The sequence below is a fragment of the Macrobrachium rosenbergii genome, chromosome 25, assembly GCF_040412425.1.
Source record: "Macrobrachium rosenbergii isolate ZJJX-2024 chromosome 25, ASM4041242v1, whole genome shotgun sequence".
Taxonomy (NCBI): Eukaryota; Metazoa; Arthropoda; class Malacostraca; order Decapoda; family Palaemonidae; genus Macrobrachium; species Macrobrachium rosenbergii.
This window is the reverse complement of record NC_089765.1, coordinates 33,819,267-33,844,853: the sequence shown is the minus strand read 5'-3', so window position 1 is coordinate 33,844,853 and position 25,587 is coordinate 33,819,267. Positions and strand designations below refer to the sequence as shown.

General features: G+C 33.3%; 1 protein-coding gene across 2 annotated transcripts in view; it reads right to left on the bottom strand.

The window, feature by feature from the left end:
• LOC136852542 (rho guanine nucleotide exchange factor 11-like) overlaps window positions 1–25,587 on the bottom strand; it is an 846,605-nt gene that overhangs the window by 61,506 nt on the left and 759,512 nt on the right. For both annotated transcript variants that reach the window (XM_067127279.1, XM_067127280.1), the window contains 2 exons: window positions 20,219–20,323; window positions 16,391–16,507 (listed from right to left, as the gene is read on the bottom strand). In XM_067127279.1, coding sequence (XP_066983380.1) covers window positions 16,391–16,507; window positions 20,219–20,323 — 222 coding nt within the window. The remainder of the gene's footprint in view (window positions 1–16,390; window positions 16,508–20,218; window positions 20,324–25,587) is intronic.

Below are 25,587 nucleotides of genomic sequence, written 5' to 3'. Positions count from 1 at the left end.
GTGTGTGTATATATATATATATATATATATATATATATATATATATATATATATATATATATATATATATATATATATATATATATATATATAAACAAACACATTTTCATGACGAATATTTATCAACTCGTTAATAGTTTTGCATTATCCTAAAACTAAGAAGATCTTTGAATACTTTGTTCTTTCATACTCTCTTCGCCGGCATATATATATATATATATATATATATATATATATATATATATATATAAATTATATATATATATATATATATATATATATATAAATTATATATATATATATATATATATATATATATATATATATATATATATATATATATATATATATATATATATATATTATATATATATATATATATATATATATATATATAGAAATAATCAACACACAATCACGTGTGGAACAGAAATAAATTTCTGACTCACATCAGGATCGAACCCAGGTCTTTCAATTGAAAGGCAAGGGCGCTGCCCACTAGGCCATACAGGCCATAAAAGAAGCTGGGCCCTGAAGGCAAGTGCTGAGTAGGGAAGTTGAGGAAAACACGCTGGTATGCAAGCAGTTAGCTTGCCTTGGGTGCAGTTGCCCTCAGGTTCCAGGCTTCTTTTATGACTTGTATGGTCTAGTGGGCAGCGCCCTTCCCTTTCAATTGAAAGACCTGGGTTGATCCTGATGTGAGTCAGAAATTCATTTATATATATATATATATATATATATATATATATATATATATATATATATATATATATATATATATATATGTATGTGTGTGTGTAGTATGTACGTATGTATGTACGGACATATATATTTATGGAACCATTCTTCAAAAAGGATACTAAATCTTAATAATTTTCTCCTTTCGCGATACCGGAAGGATACTGTCTCCCAGTTTTCCAGCAAGTCTTTAGGGAAGAGGTTGGTAACCAAGTGTCTTTTTTCCTAACTCTAGCAGACGCGGTTAAACATTTAGAGCGAGTTTTTTATAGTCCAGATGGTGCAAGCGCGCGTTTGATACTTAATATGTTACCCTAATTTTCAACTCTCTATCATGATCAAAACTTGCCCTTCCCTTCGTAAAATATAATTATCGATATACTACAACGACCTAACCGAAAGATTGATCTTCCGCGGCATCTAGATGTAAAACCAATTTTAGTAATGGTTCTTTGCTACCCTCCGAGAGGCTTTTAAATTCCACTGCCATTAAGTAATCATCTTCCAACTCAATGCTCTCCTTATCTTTTTGTGCTCGAGTCGTCCTGGACCATGTCTTAAATACAATAGACCTCAATACAGGTAAGTACGCCAGCCCCTTTCAGTCCACATATGCGGCTGCTTTAAATACAATGATACTGACAACTAGGAAGACATTTCTTTTTATTCTAACCTAATTACTTTAGAACTCACAGCGAGGGAAACGATTACATAACGATTTATTTAACAAAATGGGAGGCAACCTCTGCAGCACAATTAACAACAGTAACAGCAATAATAATTTTTACGGGTTACCCAGGAACAAGATCCCGTGCTGGCATATGGCCATCTTGAATCTCAAAGAAGAAGTAGCAACGATAATAATAACACTGAAATCGTCTGCAACAACCTATGCGTATTAAAGTTAATAATAATTCCTCAGACCATAAAAAATGATATAATTTCGTTAATATGAGCTACGTGAAACTCCTACAGACGACAGGTAGACGAGGAACCGTCTGAAGGAGGTATAAATTTCGAAGAACAGCGACACACTGAGATACAGAAATTGAAGAAAAAAGAAATGAAGTAAAAACACCTCTACAGTAAAACCATCTAAAACAAAGTTTTAATTGCCTAGGAAGGACAATTTGTGATGGCATCTGATAAATCTCTTCTAAATCACCCATTTTAGAAGTCTCATAATATAATTATAATAATTTACGCATAGTTAATGGGAATGCTATTTTTTTATGATGAATACTTTTCTCTAGCATGCCTGTTGTAACAATCCACCCGTTTCTTCTTTTATAACTCATTTCCCTTTTATCACGGGTTCTCTTACTTCTCCTTCTCTTACCCGACACCTTGGTATTTCATTTGGCAGATCCTAATTATGTAACTTTCTACCTCACTCCGTTATCCTTTTTGCTGCCGAAGTAAATGCAAGAGTCTAGCACTTCTTCCTTCTAATGAGCATCCCGCGAGACCCGGAAGTCCTGCAAGAGGATTAACTGGAGAGGCTGCAAGGTTATGGAGATGGACGATTTTTGAAAGCATCATATATGAATGAATAACGTCTTGTCTTGCTTTTTTTTTTTAATTCCCACATGATTGGCAGATGAAGCGAGGAATGGTGTTGAATGCTGGAGGGAGAAATTATTGCCAGATTCACCAAGGGCTTATTTACCAGGAGGCCTGCAGCGCTTTAGTAGGCCTACCTAGCAACCTAGCTCCCAGTTGTGATTCCCAATATTCAGGTAATAAGAAAATTGCCACCTGGATAATCATTTATGCTTCTGTTTGTTTCATGTTCCATTCCGATGGAATTATTATCAAACGATGTTCATTTTTTAAGATGTTTGTCACATTCACTGCCCTGTCTAAGCTAGCCTGACAGGGATAAAAGATATCCTAATGTAAATGAAATTCAGTTAGATGCACAGTGAATAACAGGGTCCGTTTCCTCTCCTTTTCATCACCATTAAGTGTATTCTAGTCTCTGATATATATATATATATATATATATATATATATATATATATATATATATATATATATATATATATATATATATATATATATATATCAGTCATTTTGTTTTAACGGTTCGGTCCAAGTGTATTCTAGTCTCTGATATGTATGTATATATATACATACATATATAATTATATGTATGTATATATATATATATATATATATATATATATATATATATATATATATACACACACACACATATATATATATATATATATATATATATATATATATATATATATATGTATATATATATATTTGTATTCCTGCCTTTTTTCCCTTATAAATTGATTAACCCTTATATACCTCACTAGACACCTGCTGGATTATTGAAGTATAAAGCATACATGGTTGTCAAAAAAGTAAATATTGATCTTGACAAAACCCGTTGGTGTTGTTGTTGGCAAAAAAAAAAAAAAAAAAAAAAAAAAAGTCTTCAGTTTGGGTCAGGTGGAAATACCCTGGTTATTGGATCGTAAAGATTGGCTTGATGAGGCCTTGAGACAGCGCTTGGGCCATTCATACGAAATAAGCCTAATTTGTCTTTAGTCGTCTTGTGAATTTCAAGTTTTTTAGATCCAACGTTGGTGCTCGATTTTCACCATATGTATACAGTACTTGGTAAAGGAAGAATACATTATTTACCTTACCGACTAATTGTTTTAACATATCAGCTGGATTAATACAGTTAGATATAGGTGATACGGGTATTCTGATTATTAGTCTGATTTCATTCCAGTGAGTCTCTTATAAGAAAAGTCCATTAAAACAAGTTAAATCTGTTGTACGTACTAATTATTTAAAGATCATTTATATTCCAAGGCTGCTTATTTATTTCATTAAATTCGTTCTCCATTAATTACACAGTTTAAAGTTTTTCTATTAGTATATATGAGAAATATATAATGCGTAAGTGTGTTGACATTTACCTTGGTATCCAACGTCTCGATGGGTTACATGATCCAAATCGTAACACTATCTGTCACTATTTACATGAACAAATGAGAAATGATTCTCAAAACATTTAGATTCCAGGAACGGGGAAGAAAACAAGAAATTAAGGAATTTACCAGTGAAGAAGAAGAGTAAGGAGAGAATGAACCCTTGACTTTCTACCGTGTAATTCCGACTCTCGACTCCAGGTGAAGTGTTATGGAGTGACGGGTATTAGTTTTTTCATAACGACCATATTGATGATGACTACGGCAAAAAGTCATCCCTGGAATTATAATGTTTCTTACATCTTTTATGGTGCTCTTTATTCAGTTATAACGAACATAGAATATAATCATAATTAAATCGAACTCACTGTAGATTGGGTTTGCTAGACGAAAACTGTCAATGGTTTTAAAACAATAATTATACATTTTTCAACAAATAAACCATCCTTGACTGCTCCAAGTATTCTAGATCAGGACCTCTCCTCTCAACCACCAAGCCGGAGTCCTATTTTCCAGGGACCTTTATCAAATTACCTGTCAGTAATCAGCTCCTTCTACCAATGAAGCGACAAATGAACTCTACTCCCTCGTGACATAAGCTTCGCTACCACACTTCCCCTTCCTCTTTTCCTTCCTGGATATTTCGTCATTTCTCCCTCACACAGACTCTGACATTTGGCTGGCCCGGTATTTTTGTCCCGAGTGTGATGTCACTTTGAGCGTTAGGAGGGGAAGTTCTCTTCGTCTGTCTGTGCGTCGGAATTTTGCTGGAACTTACAAGATTACTTGAAGGACTGGAGTATAATTTCATGAAAACTAGGAAATTGTATGTAGACCGATTATACCTTATTCCAAGCTCATCATCTGTTCCATAATAATAATAATAATAATAACAGGCCACTTGTCCTATTTATGAATATAAAATTTGGGGTTACTTAAATCAATAGCCTAGGAATTCTAAACTCCATTGACTCTTGACTTTGGTTGAAACTTGAATTGCAAATAATGTCAATAAAATAAACAAGTAAAATATGCGCCGAAGTGTCTTCGGCGCAATCGAGTTTTCTGTACAGCGTATAATGCTGCATGAAGCTCTCAGCCACGGACAACGAAACTCTCAGCCGCGGCCCATGAAATTTTCGGCCATGGTCCGGTGGTGGCCTGTGTTGTTTGCACCTATAGCGGTGCCAGACGCACGATTTTGGCTAACTTTAACCTTAAATAAAATAAAAACTACTGAGGCTAGAGGGCTGCAATTTGGTATGTTTGATGATTAGAAGGGGGATGATTATCATACCAATTTCCAACCCTCTAGCTTCAGTAATTTTTAAGATCTGAGGGCGAACAGGAAAAGTGGGGGCGGACTGACATATAGCCATCTCAATAGTTTTATTTTACAGAAAACTAAAAAACGGAAAGAAAAATATTAGAACCGAATACTTCTGATTACAATAGTTATTGCGAAATTTCGTAAAGGAAGAAACTGGAATATTTTAACATGCCAAAGATATGGACTGCATTATACTAAAGACGTAATTTACGAGAAACCACTTACTTGAATGGCGTTCATTTAACTTCTCACTCCCCTCAATTTGCCTGTAAGCGCCTCTGTCATTGCCCATTTAAATCACTCAGTCTTATTTATTGACAAAAAAATCCCGTTCCTAAGAATATTGAATTACATTCATATTCACCTTGGAGGGTCGTGAAATTTCAAGGGCAAAAGAGCTGAAATGATCTCATTAGCAAATAACGACAGCAGTGAAAATTTCAAAGGCTGATAAAATGGGAAACTTTATATACCTACATTAAAATATTTAGTTAGGGTCTAAATATTAAGTGGAAACGACAGGGGGCCAAAAAAGAACGGAGCATTAACTGGAGAAATCAATGAAGAGTCTACAATATATAATAACTCTGGTATTTCTTATTAGATTCTGATGCCGGGAATCGTAACCTGGTGAGAAACTGCACTACTCAGACGAGCATTTATTTTTCTCCTTATTCTATTTGTACTCCAAAATAGAATGGATGAAACGGTGACATAAAGTGTACTTTCAAAATACAAAAATTCTTTTTTGTAATACTTAGAATTAGCAGGTTAATATTTTCAAGGAATTACTAACTAGCGAATTGTCTTCAGTGACTGCCTTTGATTTTTTCATGTTCAACAAAACTGTCTGTCAGAAATTTTCGGCATAGAGGCCTTAGTAAAAGGACTTTAATACCACAGACAAGGCACCTTAGCCATCTAAGAGCATGCTGCCACGTGATTTAAAAAAAATAACCTATAGTACTTTTTATCTGTGTTTCATATGAAACTGGGTGTAAAATAGAGCTAAGATAATCAGAGACCATTTCTATGGAGAAAATGATAACAAGTTCGAATGTAAATAACGCCGCTCTTGCCGAGAAATAATTTCAGAATTATATGTAATTCAAATACTGGAGTTAACTTCTTTTTAGTGTGTTTTCTTTGTAAAATGTAAGGTATTTTTAGTTCTAATAGTTATATATTTGCACCATAAATGAAAGAGGAGGAAAATATTGAGGTCTGTCTTTACAACACAAGTTCCTCATGTAGTTACGATTTCCAATGCCAGGGCCCTATTATTATTATTATTATTATTATTATTATTATTATTATTATTATTATTATTATTAAAAAGTGTTCCTTATAAGATCGAGGAAATGATGTATTATTATTAATACGGATGCTATTAGAGAATGTTTCAAAACAGACAGAAGAATATAGAACTTTATCATTATTATTATTATTATTATTATTATTATTATTATTATTATTATTATTCCCACCAATGATACAGAAGAGTATATGACCTGTTGCTATCATTAGTCCTGATGTCGCAAGGGCCGCTGTTATTCCTACCAATAATGGCGCGGGTTCTGACGACACGCAGTAGCAGCTCAAGTAAGACCACACGAAAGCGGGAAAGCTTTAATACGTTTTTCCCTTCCGAGTAAGCCTTTACGCCCAGGAACATACAATCCCCCTTATCGCAGGTATGCAGACCTGGAGAAGCACGTCACGGGCTTCTGACTCTGTTGTAAGGAGTCTGTAAGAGACCGACAGGCTCTCTCTCTCTCTCTCTCTGTTGTAAGGAGCCTTTAAGAGACTGACAGGCTCTCTCTCTCTCTCTCTCTCTCTCTCTCTCTCTCTCTCTCTCTCTCTCTCTCTCTCTCCTTTTTCTTTATTTCCTTCTTTCCTCTAGGGAAATTTTTGTCCTATGCTTTCTCTTTTATATAGAATTTCTTTAGATATCCTATTTTTGCCTTACATAAAAGGATTCACACATTTCAGAGGGTAAACACTGATTTCACACCAATTGCAATGCCTTGACGACTGAAATTTAATCGCTATTTGTTCAGGTTTCGAGGAATAATAATAATAATAATAATAATAATAATAATAATAATAATAATAATAATAATAATAATAATAATAATAATAATACCGTTCTGTATTTATCGAGTTTTAAGAAGCAGTTTCATAATAATAATAATAATAATAATAATAATAATAATAATAATAATAATAATACCGTTCTGTATTTATCGAGTTTTAAGAAGCAGTTCATAATAATAATAATAATAATAATAATAATAATAATCATCATCATCATCATTAGCAGGAACGGGTGAACGGACTGTGATGAAGTTGGTGGAATAATTCAAGAGGTGGTTTCAAACACAGATGAAATCTTAATGTGATACTTAAAGTGACAGAACATTGTATGTATGTCGAATATGTATGTCGAACCCCATCAAAATCAAAAGGTCAGTTTTAATATAATCGTGTTAACAGAAAGATAAAGCAAATAAAAATCATCACCTAGTGAGTGAAAGTAGCAACCATAGATGTCCAGAGTTTATTAGAAGTAAAATAATAATTTGGAAAACTACATATCTTCAATATCATCTTTCGCATCGCCCTGAGAACTCGTGAGAGTAAATTAATTGAAACACTGAATGAGACACAGAACAGTAATACCTCTAAGAAACATTCCCAAATGGGATAATGGTACTTACACACATACACACACATATGTATATGGGTGAACCAAAAGTAGGCGTACAGCAGATGATAACGTTTATTTGAGATTACATACAGTTATATTAAATATGAAATTTAAATAAATTTAGTTATAAAATTTAATATAGTATATCACAAACGCCAAAGTTATAATAAACACCATCGTTATGGTATAACCCTAACACAAACCCTATTCTACCTACTGTCCACCTACTTTTGGTTCACCTGTATATATATATATATATATATATATATATATATATATATATATATATATATATATATATATATATATATATAAAATCAATACAAATGATTCTTATCAGTGCCTCCAACACCTTATGATGCAAAGGCCTCTGTGAAATTTCCCCACAAATTCTTCCACACAGTCTACTTTCCCACTGTTCTCATCCTACCCTGTAGTAGGTCTCGGTCTTCCAACTCTTCTGTCACCCAAAAGAGGCGAGCTGACACTACCATGTCCTATTTTCCACCAGGGTTATGATAAGAGCATGTAACTGCCTCTTCTTCCTTCCATCATTATCTCATCTACATTTGGAACTTCCCAATTTCTCTTGTGGTATCATTTTTCACTTTGTCCTGCCATCTGACTCTTATTAAATCTTTACTCTTAAATGGGCGAAATCTTTTAGATAAAGACTCATATCATACCAGCAATGTACATCATACTATATTTAAAATCTACTGGTCACTTTTTAACCAAATGCATATGACATGATAAACAATTAAACACTTAGCTATGATGGTTGAGGTGGGTCTATTCCAACGAGAATAGAAGTATAGTTTTCTTGGTGGTCAAGTGGATAACGTTACCTCATTCTGAAATTCTGGATGTGGGGTCGAATCTTGCCCGATGCCGAGAAGTTAAGAGAGCATTGTAGTTGCTACAATTTAATGTGCAACAGCTAAAAAAAGGGACCAGTAGATCTAAATATATATTTCAGTCAAAAACGTATTAAATAATTAAACGTTTGACTGTCATGTTGAAGGCGTGTCTATTCCAGGTCTAGTACATAAAATTTAATATAATACAACACATACGCCAAAGTTATAATATCCAAGGATATACGTACTTATAAGTGAGAATAGATTCATTTTTTTCTACATGGCCGGGCGGATAACATTACTTCGTTCTGATATTCCAGATGTGGGTTTGAATCTTGCCCGGCCATAAGAATTTCTTCATTTTGTTTTTCCTATTAACATTAAGCTTCATAGTTAGAAGCTTATCCAAAATGCGAATAAATCAAGATGTTTAGAGGGCATTGTGGTTATTACAATTTCGCTCTCTCTCTCTCTCTCTCTCTCTCTCTCTCTCTCTCTCTCTCTCTCTCTCTCTCTCTCTCTCTCTCTCTCTATATATATATATATATATATATATATATATATATATATATAATGTGTGTGTGTATGTGTCTGTACACACACACACACACACATATACATATATATATATATATATATATATATATATATATATATATATATATATATATATATATATATATATATATACATACATACATACATACATACATATACTGATCATTTTACAAGCTTGACTCGCCGGGTAGAAGCACTTACAAATTATACCTCCCGTTGGGTGTAACTTATCTCATAGTAAACGACAAATCTTGTCAAATTTTTGTGAATATAAAAAATCAACATGTACAAATGATACAAAATTTATAATCAGCCAAATGTTAGAAAATTAAAGATGGGTTGATATCGATTCTAAGTACAGTACATGAATTCCACACAAAGGCTTACAGCAGATTTGATATTAACTTATATCTCTCTTCATAAAAGAGTGGTCAAAGTCGACTCTTTATCGACGTTTCCGAACCAATGGCCTCCGTTTGAATCCTTGTCGGGAATGAAGCACACATTAATTATAATTCCTGTTCGAGGGAGGCTCTTTCCAAAGTTTCGATATTAAACGATATTTGTTTATATATACATATATATATATATATATAAACGATATTTTTGTTTGTATATATATACGCACACACAAATATAAATATGTATATTGTTCCTTTTTTCTTTCAACCTTCTGTTCGTGAACACTTGATTATACAGTATGTATGCGTACTGTGTGTATATATATATATATATATATATATATATATATATATATATATATATATATATATATATATATATATATGTATATACATCTGTATACATATATGTGTGTATATATATATATATATAAATATGTATATGTATACAGATATACATACATATATATGTATACATATGTATACATATACATATACACATATATATATATATAATATATATATATATATATATATATATATATATAATATATATATATATATATATATATATATATATATATATATATATATATATATAAATCAAGAGTTTACGAGCAGGAGGAGGGTGAAAGAGAGCCAGCACATAAAAGCGTCACTCAAGGGAGAGGGTCCCCCACTTGAAACTTCAGTTCATTTTCCATGCGGATAACTTTCCGACGGAGTTCATCCCCTGTGACATCCTGCGAAGGACTATGTTCCGGTGTTTTAGGGGTCTTTGGGTTCTCATTAAAGGCATTATATCTATTCGGTTACACATAGAATTTTACATAATGTAGTTCTCTTAACAATAATTTTCTAAGCAATAAAGTGGGCAGTATTTTTTGCAAATTATTAAAATTTTCTAAACAATCAAGTTAACAATAATTTTCTTTTTTACTATAATTTTCTAAACAAAAATATTGATAATAATTTTGTGAATATTATTATAATTTAAAAAAAAGAAACATGTTCGTGATATCGTTGGTCGCTCTACCGTACGTGCAAAATTATGACATAAATCTGGTCTGTACTGGGACGAGTAACAAGTAACTACCGAGAAATACCAGTCGTCGTCGTCAAATACACGCCTCGATGATAAAAATATATTGCACTATTCATCTCCCAAGTAATTATCATTTTGCACACGAGAAGGTTGGAATTTAAATGCATATCTAAACTAAACCTCAAAAAGCATTGGTTTGTACCATGTCGTTAGTTAGTATTCCTTATTGCCTCCTGTTAGTTCAGTCATGGACGTTCAAATCAAAAACATTCTATTTTTTATTTATATATGTGTTTGTACATGGATATACGTGTATTTTAGAAGCGTTCTATAATTCTTGTTTCTATGTTACGAGACAGAATTCAAAACAACGTTGAGTTTGTCAGAGAGTGTGTGTGTGTGCGTGTGTAAAGGTCAGATGATTCTGTTACACCACCTCAGGCTACCTGGGAGATATCCGTGAACCTGCAATTTTAGTTATTTTATTATTATTTACAGATTTCTTTTTATATCTTTATATTTTTACTTTATTCCTCCCGGTGCCTGTAGCCTTGAAAATATTTCATCATTCAGTAAGAACTGAAATTCTTTTAAACATAAACTGCATTATTCTGCAGTTACATAAAAAAGTCAATTTTAATCAGAGCCATTTGCGACATCGTTGTCTATTTGTAATGGATACTGAGTACCACCATACCTTTTGTTATTCCTGTTGTAATGTTTGTTGTCGTTACTGGTTAAAGTTTCGGCTGTTGTTGTTGTTGCTGCTCCGTATGTTGAATGAGCAGGGGGCAATTCGCACCCAATTTAGCTGGGAAAGGTTGCTGAGTTTGGGTGGGCCATCTTGTTACGAAATATGATGGGTTCCAAATGCAATTGTTAAAGATTGAGTAGTAACAGATAAATGAGGCTGAGAGTGAAATGGAAGGTATAAAAAGCAGATAAAAATAAAAATAAGAGGGTAAGAGTGTGCCTAGAATAGAATGGGCGAAAAACAAGGACGAAAAGTGATCATATATGGACAAAAGAGGAAGGATATTATGTACGATGATTTTGGGAATATAAGACTAGGGTGTTTTAAAGAAACAATAGGAAAGTATCAATAATGGAACTATTAAGTAATATAATAATGAAACTTTCAGTGGGTGTTAACATGAGGGTGTGTTATGTCTCCGTGACTAATATTTTTAAATATAGAGTAGCGCAAGAAATTAGAGATAGGGCCATAGAGCTATGGGCAAAGGTCTTGGACATGATATTAGGTCTTGAATGGATTCCAGAATGTTTGATATCTCCAGAATCTACAGTACTGATGATAGTTAAAAGACACTGTCAAACCTAGTTGAACTCAATTGATTTGAATATAGAATTTAGGCCAAAGGCCAAGAACTGGGACCTATGAGGCTATTCAGCGCTGAAACGGAAATTGACAGTAAGAGGTCTGAAAGGTGCAACAGGAGGAAAACCTCGCAGTTGCACTAAGAAACAATTGTTAGAGAGGATGGAAAGTAAGATGGAAGAAAAAGAATATGAAAGGAGGTACAGTAAAAGGAACGAAAGGGGTTGCAGCTAGGGGCCGAAGGCACGCTGCAAAGAACGTTAAGTAATGCCTACAGTGCACTGCATGAGGTGCACTGACGGCGCTAACCCCCTACGGGAGCCAAATCTAGCGAAAGAGTTTATGATGGTCAGTGGAAACCAGGAAGATGGACCAGCGTATGCTGATGTGGATGTTGGAAGAATGGAAGCAAGTGATTCATACAGGTATGTGTGACTGAAAATAAAAGATGATGGTAAAATGAGAGAGGAAGCCACTCACAAAATGGGTGAAGTAAGGGAGGTATCAGAGTAGGTACAAAACAGTGGGAATATAAGAAAGGGCCGCTGAGCCAACTCTGAACTTCAGATAGAGCCTCGGCCATTTGAAGGTCTCAGATTTTGGACGCAGAGTCAGAGAGGGAAACAATCTCACGTAGATGCTGCTTTTATCAAGATAAAAACAATGAAATGTTAATTTTCAACACAGTTCATTCCACAGAAAAAAAAAGCAATGCTGGTTACACAATAACATATCAAAGATGTACCATTATTTCATGCCATCAAAGAAATGCCAATACTGCTTCATCCAGCAAGGCTAGAAGATGCAAAATGAAGCCAATGTGAAGCTTTCGGAAGGAGCCAATACTGCTTCATCTAGCAAGGCTAGACGATGCAAAATGAAGCCAATGTGAAGCTTTCGGAGGAGCCTATACTGCTTCACCCAGAAAGGCGAGAGGATACAAAATAAAGCTAAAGTGAAGCTTCCAGAGAAAAAGCATAATCTGACATAGTGATGCTGGATAGCGATTTTCGAAAGAATATAGAATATATAAAACCAAAAGCACCAGAGTTGTCTGAAAAATACCCAAGGAAGTATATTCTTCCCAAAAATAGAACACTACAGTAATAATCATAAAAAAAAACAGACATCTTTGAAGTATATAGTAAGTTTAGACTGAAGTTTTAAGTAAGGACTCAGCAAACAAATCCATTATAAGGAAAGTAATAGCAATATGTAGGACACAATCGAGGTAGAAGAGGTTGAACAGAGGCAGTACCAAAACGCAGAACTGATCCACATCCTTGCTGGTGGAGTATCATTTCATGTAAGAATAAAAAGTGGACTCGGTTTCTCAGGGAGATAATTGTAAATATTCAGTTACATGTTATATCGTATACAATACAATAGTTCTAGGATAGTAAACAACCTAAAGGTTTAAATGTTCTGATTGTCAGATTAAAATATTTTTATTTCCTAATTTTGAACCGACCATTGAATAGGTGAAATCACTCTCAACTAACAACTTATTATTTCAACTCCTTGTTTGTGTGTAACTTTGATTTTGGTATTACAACATTATCGTGGAATTTATGTATCTATTTTCTTATTAAATCAATAACATGTAATACGTACAAATAATATTATTATTAACGCAGAACAGAAATGAAAGTGGAAAACAGGACGGCAATGGATAAGAATATATGAATAAATAAATCAATCAATCATTAAATGAATAAAGGAAATGGAGCGCAAGTTCAAACCAGCAACAGTAATTGAATAAATCCCATTTATTATATAAAATGCAAATTTCTTTTGGTAGATGTACAAAATCAGTGAGTTGTTACAAAAATTTCGCTCGTCTTCAGTACTTAATATGTCAGATGAATCACTTTTCAATATGTTGACAGCACAACCCCTTTCCCTATAGTTTCGCATTTCTTATGATATTGTTTTAATTATACATTACGGTTGTATAATAAACGTAAACATTTTAATTTCAATACCTGCAATTTGCATTTCATGCAATATTCATTACACATCACCCTCCACCTGTTCGGTTTGGTTTCATGCCTGCGCTTTTGGTCGTCTGTTACTACGATTAATGAAAGTGCATTGGAAATTTTCTCAAAAAAAAAAACAAATCCAAGTACACTGCCATGGAATTAAGACTTTTCCAGTATCTCATGCTCATCATAGTAGTGATTTAAAACCAGGCGAAGAAATTAATGAAATTTTCTCGAGATGCCATGCATGGAAAATAACAAATGCTTTATTTGGTTTTAAAGGCTATTTCAGTAAAAACTCAAATCATGGTGTTACTGGGGCACTGACCTCGGGTCACCTATCTCATCTTGTGTATATGAGGTTGGGTAATTTCTGGATCGTTACTTCCAATACGGGGATAATATGTGTATAAATATATACACACAAACACACACACACATATATAAGCTATATGTGTGTGTGTGTATTCACCTACCATATTAAGTACTAAACACGAGCGAAATTAGTGTAACAACTCATTGATTTTGTACATCTACCAAAAGAAATGTGCATTTTATAATAAAAGGGATAACAATAGCAAAGGCATCATGCACGCAACTGCATCGAATCCACGCCAGAAGAAGGAAGTAATGTCCAATGATGACGGTGTTCATTTCATGAACGCCAAAATCAGCATTTCGAGTAAGGCTGGATAATTTATAATTATTTACTTACTTAAAATTACAAGGATTTACCTCTAGATCTTGACCGTCTTAAAAATCATCTGTTAAAATAAAATGCATAATTGAATAGGAATGGCCCCAAAGTGAACGCCTTCTTTGCATAACTGACAGGCATGAATTTCAAACCACAACATTTCCCCGTAGAGGGATAGTGACGTCACTGCACCCCATGCGGTGCACTGTAAGCATTGCATAAGGTTCTTTGCAGCGTGCCTTCGGCCCCTAAGCTGCAACCCCTTTCGTTCCGTTTCTCTAATTCTTTCATGTTTTCTTTCTTTTATCTTACTTTCCACCATGTCTTAACAATTGATTCATAGTGCAACTGCGAGGTTTTCCTACTGTTGCAACTTTCAAACCTTTTACTGTCAATTTCCGTTTCAGCGCTGAATGACCTCATTGGTCCCAGTGGTTGGCCTTTGGCCTAAATTCTATATTCAAATTCAATTCAGATAAAGAAAGATGGAGGAGTTGCTCAGCCGAAATAGCAAAAAGTAGAAGCTTCATTAATATATGAATAAAACTATATATATATATATATATATATATATATATATATATATATATATATATATATATATATATATATATATATTTATATATATATATCTACACACATATATATATGTGTGTGTGTGTGCAGATATATATTTCTCTTCCAATCAACAAGATAGTTTCATTTTCACAAATGGAAATATATTTAACCTTTACAGAATTACTAATCCGAGACCAGTCTTGCTAACGTAAGTTGACGACAGGTTTGAAAATTTGGAAATTATAGCAAAATACTGTCGACACTACGTACACAGACACTCGTCCCAACATTCGCCTTTTTAAAGAGCGAGGGGAAATCGTTGGTACAAATACACTTGACCGTAGTGTAAAACGGCTCGGCTAGATTTCAGGTGAAAGCGCTTGTCGCACTAAAGGCATCTCTTCCACCTTTCATGTCCTACAAGTTACGAACACGACTCTGAGAGCATTTTAAGCATCCTTTGCTCCCCATTACTGCAAAAATTGGATACCTATGCTGATGACTCTTATATTTAATAACAAATCCATTTATCTATTTTTTTTTTTTCAAATAAGTAAATTTTCAGTGTAAAATATACCTTTGAAGAAGAACAGTCAAACATTCTTATTCAGCAGACGAAGTGTTTCAAAACCAAAAAAGGAGGATAAGAGAAAAGATAAGTGTAATGGCGATAGCATGACCACGGCATCAACAATAACCTGTCAGATAATATTAACAGCATTGGTATCTGTCATCTTGCTGAAGGCACGAGAAAGTCTTTTATAACTCCGTGTTAAATACCTACTGTCGCAACATGAATAAATCTTTACGGTTTGTATTGTTTTGCAATTCTGTTTGATTCCTCATCATAATAAAAATGATAATGATGATGTTGTTGAGAGAGGAAATGGAAACCTAGTCATTACTAATGTGGAAAATTTTAATACAACGCACACACATATATATATATACATATATATATAATTCCTGTTTGTATGAATGCATGTGTATATACATATATAATCTATATATTTCTAAAAAGATAGATAGATAGATAAATACACATACACACGTATTATATATATATATATATATATATATATATATATATATATATATATATATATATATATATATATATATATATATATATATATATAACACATACACGAAACTCAGGCAATATAATATAAAAATGAAACAGCAGACACGACAGCAACAGCCACTAACCTTTTCGAATTCACAGAACTCGAGCTGTCGCCTTAGGGTTTCGAGGTAGTTCAAAGCGTTGATGTAGTTGAGAGCGTATCGGTGATAAGCTTGGCAAAGCATGGTGGCTTTGCTGCCCTGCGAGGGAGAAAGGAAACATCATGAAAGCAATTTAAGAATGGAAAATTACCTTCATATGAGTGATGTAAGCACTGTCACTCTGGAGCTCGTTATTTGCTACAAAAGCACAATCAACTGTTAAGCGAGAAAGATGGACAAAAATGTTGCATCGACACTCTCTGATATTAAAGTTCTTATTTTCCATATATATATATATAAAATTGCCTCCAAAAGTGCTACAGTTTTTCATATACGAAAGGTCAATTGCAGTCACGTAATGTAGGCTGAGAGTCGGGCAATAAAGATTTTGATTTATATGGTATGTCATGAATAAAGTCGATTATCATAAAATGGTTCGACATGACTGGAGCTAAATGCCTGACTCACAATATTTGTTCCGTATGAACAAGCACCATTATTATATATATATATATATATATATATATATATATATATATATATATATATATATATATACTATACATACACATACATACATACATACATACATACATACATACATACATACATATATATATATATATATATATATATATATATATATATATATATATATATATATATATATATATATATATATATATATATAAAACATAAGAACTAAAAAAGTTCCATAATGACTAAAATATTATGCGTCTGAAATCTCCTGGCAGAATAGGGAAGCGTTAGTTCCACACGGCTTTCTTCGTGTTGTTTATGTAAATATGCATAATACACAGATGCACACACTGCATATCATACATAGAGACGTAAAGTACTGACATGTATACAGCAATGCAACTCGATACGCCATACCGTGCACACAAAACAGAGAGAGAGAGAGAGAGAGAGAGAGAGAGAGAGAGAGAGAGAGAGAGAGAGAGAGAGAGAGAGAGAGAGAAATTCCATTCTTAAATCTTCATTCGACGGTGCATCAGCTTCCTCGAATAACTAAATTAGAACTTCATCGAACTTGCAAATTCTCTTTTCGTTGACGCTGCGGAGAAGTTTCCAGGGAAGTGAGATTTTTTGTTTTGATATCTTGTGATCCTTCTTCTTCACCTTTGCGCCTTCCATTTCTATCTTTTAGGTCCTGCTTTTATATCGTCTATACAGAATTCATCATAATCTTACCTTCTGCTTTAATATCGATATTGCACCACAACCGACAAAGCTCTCTTCTAATTATTTGCTCAAATGTGCTTTGACTTTTACTCTTTGTAACAGAGGCATTGGTATTAATTTTTCAAAGAGGTGAAAATTCTTTTGGAATTAAAATAGTCTGTATCAGTCTCTGGATTATTGCTCAACAAGGCTCGATATCTGATACCAAGATTAAACTATATAACGAAGTGAATTATGTAAATTGGAAATATTTCCCAATGATCGATGGCTATGTCATATAGGTAATTCAGCTCCGAAAAGAATAGAGAACTAATGAAATGGGCTGTAAGATGCATCAATTTACTTATGAGCATTGATTCGAAAGCTTCAGTTTTATTCGTGAGACATCACATTTTCTTCTATACAAAGCAATAAATACTGTTCCCAATAAGAAATATCTTACACACGTTACAATTTAATACAGCTACGACTAATTCAATCCTGCGGGATTTTGCTTCCAATTTCAACAACTACAGGCGCGTCAGTCCATTCTTAAAATTCTTATTAAATGCCACTCTTGCATTCTTGACTACCACTTCCACAGGCATTTGCAGATTTACATTAACTCTTTTCCTCAAGCAGCATACAATTCTACCTCTCTTCATATTCACGACGTTCTCTCAATCGACACAAAGCTACCTTCTCATCAAGAAATACCTCACCATTTTCTACCTTTACTTTCATCTAGCCAGTTATACACCCATTATACACACACACAAATATATAGTGTGTATGTATATTATATTATATACATACATACATACATACATACATACATATATATATATATATATATATATATATATATATATATATTATCAATATCAATATTAACACGACAAGAATATAGACATTATTAATATTACAAAACTATACATTTCAACTGACACTTCAATCCTGATCGCAGGTGAAGCTGGACAATTAGTAAGTGACAAGGGTATTTATATAAAATATGCAGATGCAGAATAACGACACCGGTTGTATTGGAAATGGCAACGTCCTGTGATGAAAGGAATGAATACGTGTTGTCTTATTACGCCGTAACTCCCACCTGTGTCGAGTCCCTTGAGCGTATCCGCTTGAACACTCGCTCAAGGATGGGTCGTAAGATTAACTCGGCCGTGAAATGTGATTTGCAGTGTTCTCCTAACAAATTTAATTTCTAAGTTCTACTGGCGATGCCAAATTCCAGAATCATCTTTTTGTACGGGGCGTTACTTAACAAAACCAGCTTAGCCTCACTCTAGTTTCATATGTGTGAATATCGCTGAGCTCTCTGAACCGTGTCTTACTGACCGTTTATGCTTTGTGAATCTTGGTGAGATAGAACTGCAGGCTTTCCCGACATAAATTCTATTGCATTCATTGCACGGGTTTTCATAAACACCGGAATTCGCTTTTTTTATATAGAAATATACGTTAATCAACGAATTATCGATTACTTTAGTATGGTGAAAAATAAACGGATTGTCAGAGTTCAGGTGATCAGTTACTTTTTTTCATGCTTTCAACATCAGGACACATTGTTTAGTTCTATTTGTTTCCTATTTGCGAGATCTCTGGTATATGCTGGGTACAGTAATTAGGTCGGATGTTGACAAAGAATAAAAATATTTTTCCAGATATCCAGGCGAAAATATCGTAACCCAAGAAACAGATTAAAGTCAAGCGTGATTACTGAATCATCTTGATAATTTCGGAGGTGGATATAAAGAATAGTAAAAGTAGATTTCCTTCAAACGGTGATGGCACATATTGTCTGTTCTCTTACAATTAAATCGTCTAGGGGGAGCAGTGTAGTCGTAAACATAGAACTATCAACCGCTGAAAGCATCAGAAATGCACACACACATGTATATACTGTATATATATATATATATATATATATATATATATATATATATATATATATATATATATATATATACAATATACAATGTATGTGTCATTGCCAGTATTGAATTATGTAGGTGTTCTGTTACTTTTCTGATGCTTCCAGGGTTAGGTAGTTCATATTTTAAAAGCTCGATATCTTTTTAACAACAAAATGTCCCATTCGTACATTTCCTGACGAATATTTAGAAACTTTTGCATCTCACTTCTGATACAGAAGATTCTATGACATTTCTTTTTGAAAAGGCACTGTAAGTTACGATTTATTTTGAATTTCCCAAGAATATACCATGATTGTTTTTATTCGTACTAACGCACAAACCACTTGACATTACTAAAAATACTAGTTAAAAGCATCCTGATTATAAATTTGCCCATCTGTAAAACTGTTTATGTCAACAAAATGCCAAGTAAGAATGATTGTAGTAGCCTATATCGGACATACTGGTAAAGATTTCGATGTGAGCACTGAACAACACATAACAAAGTAAAAGCTTGTAATATGCGTTTTTTGCTAGTATAACTGTTTAATTTTGCTTTATCTTTGTATTTTTACTAATTCTGTGCTATTTTAGTAACATTCTGTCATTCCTTTGAAGATATATACAGAGTAGATAAATGAAAGCGCTTTGGAAACACTATAAATATAAACACTTACTGCACAGTACCTACCTTCTGGAAGAGTTTGACAAGAACATTCGTCGTATCCAGCTGACCTCCTGGGACTTGGTGTTGTTCCAAGAGATTGATGAACTCTTTGCAGAAAGCGTAAGTGACCTAAAAAGTAAAATAAAAAGTTAAAACTGTGAGAAAACGCAAAATTTTAAGATAAAATCATCTACACAGTATAGAGAGAGAGAGAGAGAGAGAGAGAGAGAGAGAGAGAGAGAGAGAGAGAGAGAGAGAGAGAGAGAGAGAGTATAAGACTTGGTTAATTTTTTCAATATAATTCCAAATATTGCTTCAGGATTCAAGAAATATTAGATGTCTTGTAAGTTCATGTCTCGTTACGTGGTGAAGAAGTATGTATGTATATGTATAAGTAGAGTATATATATATATATATATATATATATATATATATATATATATATATATATATATATATATATATATATATATATATATAATGTGTGTGTGTAGAGAGAGAGAAGAGAGAGAGATAAAGACGAGCTGAATTTAAATAAAAATGTGTTCTTTTCCGTTGAAGAAAGATTTGCTAAAAATGAACTATCAGAGTTAAATGAAATATTTCCTCATGCATAAACGAGAAAGTTTACTTTTAAAGTTATATAGTTTAACGCTTCTTATGCACGCTACTGAAAACATAACAAAAGTAAAATTGTGAAAAAAATATTATTGGTTTTCAACAGTAAACTATTCATCTGTACTTTTCCCTGACTTGTCTGTGTAAAGTTAGCTTTCACGCTAAAATACTCATGTTGGTGTCTTTTCTATGCCTTAATCAAATACGGTCATATTCGAACGTAAAAAAAAAAATACTCGCCAAAAATAAAATCATAGAGATACCTAAATTTTTCTGCACCCTGCAAAGCTTCACTAAATTGCCCTTTCAGTGATACACAGTTTATTGCTATTTCTGCCAACCGTTACGCAGTAAAGGATATTGCAGCAATTTTTCATGATGTGTGTCCTCTTGTATGTATATGCATGTATGTAAACTAGCTTTATTTACTGTACCAGTATTTTTGCATCTAATAGAATTGGGCAAAGAAAAAGGATCATTTGTATATATTCCTTTTTTTTTGGGGGTGTTCAGATCACAATTTTTTTAATGCCTATACTACTCTCTCTCTCTCTCTCTCTCTCTCTCTCTCTCTCTCTCTCTCTCAAGTAGTGTCATCAATTAACTTACGGGCAACCATTGCAATATCTGCACATACACAGAAAATCCACCTACACAAAACTGAGTTCCTGAAGTCTAGCTGAAACCTGGATTGCGGAATTCCATGCACTCTTACTTGGCTCGTTTTACATATATCAAGACAAACTTCTAACAAAGAGATAGATCAAATGTCGCATCGAACATTATTAAAAAACCCCAATCGATTGAAAACAGATGCCCTACTTGACAATGGTTGTTTGCCAAATAGTGTCTAGTTACACAGTCCTGCAGCCTAAACACACAAGACGTTATTTTCCTGTAATGGCCACTTATCAGACGGAATAACTGCGGAATTGCCAGATCTGCAGCTTCACTCTTACAACAATTTTATTTTCCCTCCGTTGTGAAAAGGTTGATAAGCATGATATGATTTTCAAATACGTTAGTAATTCCACAGGTTTAGATTACTGTAATTAGGAATCATACCTTTAGAAAGCAATGATAATAACTATTCGAAATCAGTGGTTCTCGTTAAAAGAAAATTTCTCTGCCGATACAATACCTTCAAGATTGGGTAAAAAAAAACACCGATTAACACACACGACACACACACACACAAACACACACACACACACACACACATATATATATATATATATATATATAAATATATATGATTACACTATATATATATTCTATGATTACTTATATATTAAAAATAAAAATACATAAAGATTGACACACACACATTGTGTGTACACACATACACACACACAACACACACACACACACATATATATATATATATATATATATATATATATATATATATATATATATATATATATATGTGTATGTATATATATGTGTGTGTGTGTGTGTGTGTGTGTGTATATAGGGTGTCCTGATTACATTCCTCCACATCACCAAACATCATAAAATATTCTAATCCACCCTTTCATCTACATTAATCTTTTTATCGCTACGCATCTCATTCCTTACACTACCAATTTTTCTTAAGCCGCATTTGCTATTAAAAAGCTCACACCAAATGCTTTCAACTATTCTCTTTCATATCCACCCTTCACTGCCATGAAAGGGAGTTCAATCAGCCATTCATTTATTCATTCACACCTCAGCTTTCAAATACATTTCAAATGTATTCCAATCTTTTCGCACACACCTCGCGACCTTTCTTGCTTCACCTATACTGTGGCTTACGCTTCCTCTCAGTCCACCATCATCTGATATATTTTCCCTCAAATCCTTATGAACTTTCACACTGCAGCAAAAAATATGATATACAAGCGTCCGTTGAGTACACGACAACGACTCATTCTTAGTTCTACCCAGTGCTTCATTCGGTTATCCAGTCTCTTCCAGAGGTTTGTTCTCACTTCGGTCGTTGACTTCTACTCGACCCGTTTCTGATATGGATGCGATAAGTTACCGACGAGTGTTTCTAACAAGTTTTACTTCAGTGTGGACGCACTTTCATACACACACACACACACACATATATATATATATATATATATATATATATATATATACATACATAGTATATATATATATATATATATATATATATATATATATATATATATATATATATATATATATATATATATGTGTGTGTGTGTGTGTGTGTTTAGTGTGAGTGTGTGGAAATAAATAATTTTATTTTTTGCAGTTTGCAATGTATAAATAGGTAAAAAATCCAATATTATGTGCCTGTTGAGATGTATTCCATTAAAGATGAAATGGCATTCACTGAAGGAAGGACTTTTTATTGAGCGAAATTGAAAAAGGACTAATTTGAAGAAAGAAAGCATGCATTAAAGGGGCACAATATTTTATCATTATTATTATTGCCGGTGGCCAAAATAATACCACAAGGTATATAGTTCTATGAAGTTTTAACGATGACGTAAAACCGGCCCCCAATCTCTATGTGAATAGGCTTAAAACAAATTACTGGAAATGCAATAAATGATGGGCTTTAATTTTCATTAGCAGACAGCTCCTGATACATTTCCAGCAGAGAGCGGTAGAAGGGACTGACATCAAAGCATACATGCACTTTGTACGTTACTTGTCAAATCTGAAGAATGAAAGTGAACAATGAAAATTCTCCACAGGCTTCTCTACCTGTGTATGAACCCAAAATTGGGAGAAGTAAAAATCACAGTTACAAGTATTATATAAGAAATAATAAAGGTACTGGAAAAGGAAAATCATTGTGTGTTTGATATAAATGGTATTTACAAGTATTACAACTACTACTAGTATGGCTACTAAAATAGAAATTTATAAAGACAATGCTATGAATACCTAGAACTGATTGATGACCGAAACTAATGACCAGTAAAGAAAAAGCAGCGAATGAAAGTGCTCTCTCTCTCTCTCTCTCTCTCTCTCTCTCTCTCTCTCTCTCTCTCTCTCTCTCTCTCTCTCTCCATGTAATTGGTCCCAATATAGCTTTCACTTGAAGGAGAAACTACCCAACTAAAGCATAAATACAACCGTCATCATTCACCTTGGAGGGTTCCCGAAAAGACTTCGCTGTGCTTGTGCATTCCTTCCCCTTACATACAGGAGAGAGAGAGAGAGAGAGAGAGAGAGAGAGAGAGAGAGAGAGAGAGAGAGAACCTGATCCTGCCTTCTCGTATTTCACCTTTAAGGAAAATTACCGAACTAACCTGCAGTAAACCTGCTTTTACGGGAGACGATGAGATACGCTCAGCCTCCTTTTACCCCTGAAGGTTATGTTCAGAATCTTGGCAACGGCTAATTAAGGACTGAGCAATGCCCTATTGTATCCGTTCGGAATTGCGTTCATTTTCTTCTCTCTCTCTCTTTCTCTCTTATATATATATATATATATATATATATATATATATATATATATATATATATATATATATATATACTATATCTATCTATCTATCTATCTACACACACACACACACACACACACACACACACACACACATATATATATATATATATATATATATATATATATATATATATATATATATATATATATATATATAGTATATAAATATATATATGACCTTCTCGTCTCTCTTTATACAATATGGAGTGTAAGTAGCTGTAAGGGAAATGGAGGTAAACAATAAAAAGGAGGACCAGATATTAAGTAAAGATGGTAACTCAAAAAACCACAGACTCCCTCGTTAATGCCATAAAAGGAAGCCTTGTTTTAATTATGACTGAAAGCATAAAAAACAAAATCCCAGGAAATGCCTCTAAAATAAGATATGATATTGACAATAATTATACTTGCTTAAACAAAAGACTTCTGTTGGCATTCAAATTCCTAATTAAGTTTATCTAATTATTAGCTATAATTAAAGTACTATTTCTATGTTTAGCGTAAGGGGGAAAGTTTATTAAATGTTTATCAAAGGAATGGGAGTGAAATCCGGGCGAAACTTCCACCTCATCGCAAAACTATTTGTTGAAAACCGGAAGATTAGTAATTCCAGGAACCATCTTCTCTCAACTCTAAGGAGAATGGTTGTGTATGTATGTATGTATGTATGTATGTATGCATATATGTATATGTATGTGTGTGTATCTGTATGCACAGTATATAAATATATATATATATATATATATATATATATATAAATTTTTATCACACCGTGATTTATATGCAATCATGAAGCTACAAATGTCGCTTAATATCAAATTCACGCTACTTCGGGAATATCCCCGATGAGGAATTATGACCGAAGGAGAATTTATAAGTGATGAATGGATCGGTACTGCCGGGTCCCGAAGTAGCGTGAATTTGATATTAATGAATGCATCTGTAGCTTCATGATTGTATGTATGTATATATATGTATATATATATATATATATATATATATATATATATATATATATATATACAATATATATATACAGTATATATATACATATGGAGACAGACAGACAGACAGGGTTACGTGTATGTACAGGTTAGTGTGAGCGTGTATGTCGTTCTGTGGCGGACGTTCCTTCAAGGGTAGACCAGTTACAGTCTCGAAAGGCCAAAAGTTAGCTATTGTCCAAACTTGTGAGCTCATACATTTTCCGTTGTGGCAGGCAGGAGCGGAGGTTACATCATAATAGACATTATAACAGACAACTGAATAGAAAGTTCACACCTGCATTCACCTC